This window comes from Nyctereutes procyonoides, unplaced genomic scaffold (genome assembly GCF_905146905.1).
Source record: "Nyctereutes procyonoides isolate TBG_1078 unplaced genomic scaffold, NYPRO_anot_genome, whole genome shotgun sequence".
NCBI lineage: Eukaryota > Metazoa > Chordata > Mammalia > Carnivora > Canidae > Nyctereutes > Nyctereutes procyonoides.
This window is the reverse complement of record NW_026575047.1, coordinates 50,321,139-50,327,851: the sequence shown is the minus strand read 5'-3', so window position 1 is coordinate 50,327,851 and position 6,713 is coordinate 50,321,139. Positions and strand designations below refer to the sequence as shown.

The 6,713-nt window shown below is 50.6% G+C and overlaps 1 protein-coding gene across 1 annotated transcript in view; it reads left to right on the top strand.

Annotated features, from left to right (window-relative positions):
• Window positions 1-864: 864 nt before the first annotated feature.
• IGF1R (insulin like growth factor 1 receptor) overlaps window positions 865-6,713 on the top strand; it is a 299,635-nt gene continuing 293,786 nt past the window's right edge. The window contains exon 1 of the mRNA XM_055326274.1: window positions 865-1,083. Coding sequence (XP_055182249.1) covers window positions 990-1,083 — 94 coding nt within the window. The 5' untranslated portion in view covers window positions 865-989. The remainder of the gene's footprint in view (window positions 1,084-6,713) is intronic.

Below are 6,713 nucleotides of genomic sequence, written 5' to 3'. Positions count from 1 at the left end.
CCGCCAGCTCGCCTGCCCCCGGCGCGCCCGTGCCCAGCGCTTGCAGACCCTCGGCCCCGCTCCCCGGGCCCTCCACGCCCCTCCCGCGCGAGGGGAGCTGCACGGCGCGTGGCGCGCCTCGGCTTTGACCTTCAGCGAGCCGGAGCCCCCGCGCGCGGAGCCGGCGGCAGCGGGGGCCGGGCGGGCGGCGGCGGGGGCCGGCGGGGGCCGGGCGGGGGCCGGGCGGGGGCCGGGCGGGGGCCGGCGCGGAGCCCGGGCGGCGCGGCGGGAGTGCTGAGCGCGGCGCGGCCGGCCCGCCGCTTTGTGTGTGTTCTGGATTTGGGGAAGGAGCTCGCGGCGGCGGCGGCGGCGGCGGCGGCGGCGGCGGCGGCGCTGAGGGAGGAGGCGGCGGCGAGCGGAGGAGGAGGGGGAGCCGCTCATTCATTTTTACTCCGCATTTCTGCCCCCGGCCGGCCTCGCCCGCGACCCGGACTTCGGGGCGGTCTCGCCAACTGCGTCGCGCCCTCCCGCCGCGGAGGCTCGGCTGTCGGACGCCACCCCTCCGCCTGGGGTCGGGTTTGTTTTTCTTCGCCGAGACGAATTTGGGCTTTGCCCCCTTTCCGTGCAGTTTCCCCCCCTCCTGCCTCTCTGGGTTTGAAAATGGAGGCTGACGACGCCGACAGCCCGCCCCGGAGCGCCTCGGGTTCCCGACTCCGCCGAGCCCTGGGCCGAGGCTGCCGGCGCTGAGGGGCCGCCCCGGCCGCCGCCCGCCCGCCGCCCGCCGCCCGCCCCGCGCCCCGCGCCCGCCCCGCGCCCGGAGGGTCCCCGGCCGGCGCCGCCTGCCGAGTATTGTTTCCTTCGCCCGTTTTCGGGGGGGGGGGGCGAAGACTGAGTTGGAGACTTTTTCTTCCCCGTTTTTTTTTTTCTGTTTCTTTTTCCTTTTCCTTTTTTTTTTTTAAATTTTTTTTTTTTTTTTTTGAGAGAGGGGAATTTCGTCCCAAATAAAAGGAATGAAGTCTGGCTCCGGAGGAGGGTCCCCGACCTCGCTGTGGGGGCTCGTGTTTTTCTCCGCCGCGCTGTCGCTCTGGCCGACGAGTGGAGAAAGTGAGTATGTGCCCGCCGCCCGCGGCCACTGCGGGAACTTTCCCTCCGAGGGGCTGCGCCCTGTTTGCGAAACCCGAGTTGCCGCGGTCGCAGCTGTCGGGCCCGGGGTGTGCGGGGGGCTCGGCGCGCCCTCGCGCGGGAAGGGCCCTGCCTCGCGGGCCGCGGGTCTCGGTCTCGGTCTCGGGCGGCGCTCGGTGCCCCGCGGCCCAGCCCGCGCCGGGACTCCGTCGGGGAAGTTCGCGCCGGCCCGGGCCCCGCCGCGCACACCCCCCCAGCCGGCCCCGCGCGGCGCGCAGACGGCGGTGACAGCTCCCGCGCGGCGGGGGCCCGGCTGCGGGGCAGGGGCCGGCGCGGGGCCGGCGGCGGGGGCCGGGGGGCGGCGGCGCTCCGGGAGAGGCCCCGCAGCCCCGGGACACGTTTCCAAGCCTCCCGGCGCGGCTCTCGCAGCCGGCGCGCTTTGCCCCTCGGGCGGTGTGGGTTCCTGGCCCTCCCTTCCCGTCGCTTTCGTCCGCTCGTCGGCGCGTCCCCCAGGCTGCGCGGGGCGTGCGGCTCCGGGGTTGGGGGAAGGCCTCCCGCTTGGGAACCCCCTCCTCCCCTGCAAGGTCGGGGGGCTCTGCATCGTCCAGGCTTTCCCGGGGAGCCGTCCACAGGGTCCTGGGACTTTGCGCAGCCCCGCGGCTCTCCGGCGGCGGACGCCTCTCCTCGGTCCCGGCGGGGCTGGGTGTGCGGTCGGAGCCGCGGTGCGTCCCCACCCACGTGCTCGGACGCGGGGCCGCGCGGGCACACCTGGGCGCCTGGCGCTGGGCGCGAGGTGTGGTGCGCGGGGCGGCGGGGGCGGCGGGGGCGGGCGGGGGACGCGACGGGGTTTTGTTCTGGGTTTGTGGCCGGAGTTGTGCGGCACTACCTCCCCCGCCCCGCACTTCCTTTGTACGAAGTTATTAAGCAGTGTCGCTCCACACTCGCTATCACTTGCAATCTGATAGCTTTTGTTTTGGTAGAGTGGGACAGGGGCAGGGAAGTGCGAGCGAGCGAGGAGGACTTAGGGCCCCACGGTGAGCGCAGGGAGGAACGGGAGGGGGCTCCGGACCCCGAAAAACCTGAAGCGTGCTTTACGGACATTTTCGCGGTGGTAGGGTAATTTGAGCACGATTAAAGTTTAAATGCAGTCGGAGAACCGGGGCTGGGAACGGTGAGGGTGTGTTGGTGAGTAATGTTTGCCGAGGGTATGCAGGTGGTGCCAATTAGCTTTGGAAAAAAAAATCACGACTGAGCCTGGAAGAGTGAGGGGGAGAAGCGGGAGGCGGCGGGGGGGGGGGCGCGATTCGGAAAGGCTGTTTGTGTAAACAATCCCTTCTTTAAGTGTTTTGTAAGAAATGAGTCCATGATGGAGTAAGAGGAGATTTCTTTTAAAGAATTAGTGTTTACTACATGGAGTAAGCCTCAGCTTGAGGCCGGACCTTCCCCAAATCTGAGCTCTCCTGCTCTTTGTTTTCTAAACTTTCAGCTCCCTGGATTGGACGAAAGGCTTTCGGCTCCTTTCTAAGGATTACAGATGGTGTTTGGGGGGGACAGGAGAGGGTTTCTAGCCTCTAAAAGCTAACTACAGTTGAGAAGCCACAGGAGAGCCAATCCATTCTTTTTATGGCATGCTACTGAAACGCGTGATGTCTCTAGTTTTTTTTAATGTTAGTAAGTTCTGAAATTCACGACACCAGGGATGGCCCTGCTTCTCGAGGAAGGAGTCGGGCATTTTAAAATAGGATGTCTTCTTGTTTGGAGCGATTTTCATGAAAAATACTCTTTGTGAAAAGGCGACTCCTTCTTAAGAAAACAGGGGGAGAAGAGGCATTTTTCATGACACTGAGAGACCAGAGTTTTTCTCAAGGATCCCCTGAAAGTTGTTGGTTCCTGAAAACCCGATGGTTGGCCAGAAGGCACCCTGAGTCCTGATTTGGTTTGTCCCAAGTCCTCACTCAGCGTCTGCTCCTTCTCATGGTTTTGGAGTTTTCAAGAGAAAATGATAAGCTCAGTGTTAGCCTGTGTTCACTTTTCAGTCAGAAAGGTGCTAGAAGACTTAGCTGATGGAAATAAACTACTGAATCCAATCAGAGAAAGGTATTCTTCAGGCTGTCTAGTACAGTGATAAAAATTGGGATGATGTTGGTTCTTATTGCGTTGGCATATTTATTATTTTTTTTTGTGTTGGCATATTTAAGGATTAGTGTTTACTCTTTGAACACTGAAACCTACAGTAGTAGGGTGATTTCCTTTTAAATCTTTAACTTAGAAGATTTTAGAAGTTCTTGAGACAGGTGAAGTCATGCAGACATGCTTGTTTTGGATCAACATAATGTGAACAGCATCTAAATAAGGGAGTCTTGGAAGTTATAAGTGATAGCCAGATCATCCCATGGCTTCTCTTTCTTCTTCTTTTTTTAAATCCACATGCACTTCAAATAATATTGTGGCCATCTCATTAAGAGGATTGAGTCATCTTTCTGCCCCCGGCACAGTTATATCCTATTGTCAGAGAAATACAGGTATGTGAAAGGTTAGTGCTTAAAGAAGTTGGTGTTTTATTACCGGAGGAAGAGCCCAGAATAAGAAGTTTGGAAAGAACCTGAGTAGCAAATTATAGTATAGACTCTCTAAGGGATAGGGTGTGGGTCAGGATTTGAAGTTTAAAAGGTTAGATGTTTGATATGTCAGAAAGATTAGAAAAACCCAACCATAAGAAATATGCTAAGGTTGATTGAAAGAACCCTTAAGGTGCTGAAAGAAGTCAGTCACAAAGACCACATATTGTATGATTCCATTTATATGAAGCCCAGAATGAGCAAATCCGTAGATACTGAAAGTAGATTAGTGGTTGGGGCACGCTCGTGTTTGTGTGTGTGTGTGTGTGTGTGTGTGTGTGTGTGTGTGGAGGGACAGGGAATGACTGTTAACGGGTATGGGGTTTCTTTTGGGGGTGATGAAAATGTTCTAAAATTAGATGGTGGTGATGGTTGTACAACTCCAAACGTACTAAAACCCGTTGAATTGTACACTTTAAATTAGTGACTTGTATGGCATTCAAATTATATCCCAATAAACCTATTGTGTTTTTCTGTAAGAGCTTTGCGAAGGTCGATAAGAATGCATTCTGTTTCTTTGAACATAGAGATTAGATTAAATTATGAAGTAAAATTTTCCAGCAAGTTGGTGTCTGGTTGTTGTTTTTTTTTTTTTTTTTTTTTTTAATTTATGGAGTTTTTCAGATCCTTGCTCCATAGCAGTGCAACAGACCAACGGCTGATGCTGTATCAGCACCAGGGATCTGAAAAGATTCAGATCTTTTTTTAGCCTCCGGAGAAGTGGACGGGGGGAAAAGAAATCTTGGTTCCACATAGCTCAAGCTAAGGATTAGGGGGTTGGATTAAAGAAACACAAATGCTAGTGAAAGTCAGATTTGTGACAGTAAAATCCTTCACTGCATCTGAAACAAAGTTGGTCCTTCCAAGATTAAAGTTTAGGAGCCGAGCCTGGATGGCTTTTTTTGTACTTCCAGTTTTCTTACATATGTTTTCCAACAAAGAAATAATGTACTGTTTTAAGATGGTAAAGAATTTTTGCTTTCTTTTTCTGACATCCCATGTTAACTACTCTGGTAGTAAAGACCGAAGATGAATGTGGTAGGTTTTTCTTTGTTGCTTATTTTTTTTTTTTTAAAGGGCTCCAGAATTTGAGCAGGAAACAGTCTTTATGAGAGATAGCAGTGGTTGCAGGCATAGAGGCATTTTTTTCTTTTTTGAATTTAAAATTTCTTACGGAACAAAAGATTTAAAAATACAGCAAAGGCAATTTTGCTTGTAAACTGTAATGCCTTTTTCCAGGTTTACCTTGGCCTTTTAATCGGAAAAGCTGTAGAGAATAATTGTTGTTTACATTTGTTTTTGGTCTTTGTCTAAGGCTTTGTTTACTAATAAAAATGTTTCTTGTCCTTATTGTTGCAAGATCAGGGCCATAATGAAAATCAACTGTATCATTTTCACTTGTTGCCTTAGAGTTTTGCCAAGGGGAGCCCCTAAGGGATTGTAGCTTCCTTTTAAATCTGGTTTCATTTGTTTTGTGAGAATGTGCTATAAGAAGCAACTGAATCCAGCTAGCACTTATTAGGCACCTTCTGTATGAAAGCTGGACCCAATGCTAGGCAATGCAGAAACTAAAAAAGAGAGAGGATTTTGCTTTTGTCCTTGCGGCATTTTATAAACTCCTGCATGAAATAAAGTTGCTTAGAAATTCATCTTTTTTAGACTCAGCACAGGATAGGCACTTTTCAAACTGACAGCAAACAGCATTTTAAAGGCCCTTTAAGAACATTTCTATAGACTTAAGATGTGAAGTAAACCAGTGTTGCTGAGTCTTCTTTAAAGGTCTGTTTTGTAGGGGCATCAGGGTGGCTCATTCAGTTGAGGCTGAGCATCTGCCTTAGGCTCAGGTCATAATCTCTGGGTCCTGGGATGGAGCCCCTCATTGGGCTCTCTGCTCAGTGGGGAGTGTGCTTCTCCCTCTTCCTTTGTTCCTCCCTCTCACTCATGCTGTCTCTTTCAAATTAGTTAAAAATCTTTTTTAAAAAGGTCTGTGTTGTACCATTTTTGCCACCTTAATATATTACCTTCTACTGCAGTGTCACTCATAGGACACATTTACCCATTTTGCACAGGCTCACTGCTTTTTTAGAAGCTTGGTTATGGCAATTGTGATTAAAAGTGTGAGTTTTACAGTTACCTTTTGCCAAAATTTGAGGAGTTACAGGTGTGTACATGAATGTTGCATGGCATGTTTTGAGTTGTAACGAAGATGGAACTTATTTCAAAACTGTTCTGGATTTACACATTGCTTAGCTTTCTGGAAATTATTAGGAAATTTCTTAATTGTAAGGCTTCATATTTAAAAGAGCTTGCGGTTTTTAAAGGTGTGAAGGGGTAAGAAGAAGATTGAGGAAACTAAACCTTGAAATCTTTCTTTAATCGTAAAAAATAGAAGCCATGTTTCTCTCTGGGTTGTGGTTTACTTCAATTTGTTTTCAAAACTCATTTAAAAATCATACGAACAGGTATCTTTGCCTGCCAGCCAACTTGCTTTGAGCAGCTTTTCTTAGCCAACCTAGGACAGGTGCTGTCTGAGTCCAAGAGATGCACTCCTCTCAACTGTACTAAATATATAATGGTTGCACATGTGATTGAGGTATAGTTTCTCAATTTCTCTGAGAAATTTTCTGAAGGAATATTCTGAACACTCTAAAGACAACAAAGTGAATAATGAATGAAGCATTCTGACCTGTCCTTGAAAACGGTGTTTGGCATCAGATTATCAAGAGAAGGTTTTCCTGTTAACTTAAGGTGGTGAGGGGCAGTACGTGCAACAGTCCTGATGTTTGTGCACACTGAGACTTGTTGACATTTGGGGAACATAACTGATTTTCAGTATTTGGAAAGGTTAAAACTGGGAGATATGTGTTACACTTCCCCCTCCCACCTCCAAGGATCAGTAAAAACGGATTTGTTCTGAGAAAGGGGTATGTGTATAAAATGATCAGTAAACACAGGATCTTGAAAAACAAGTCAGGTTGTTACCGCAATAAATGC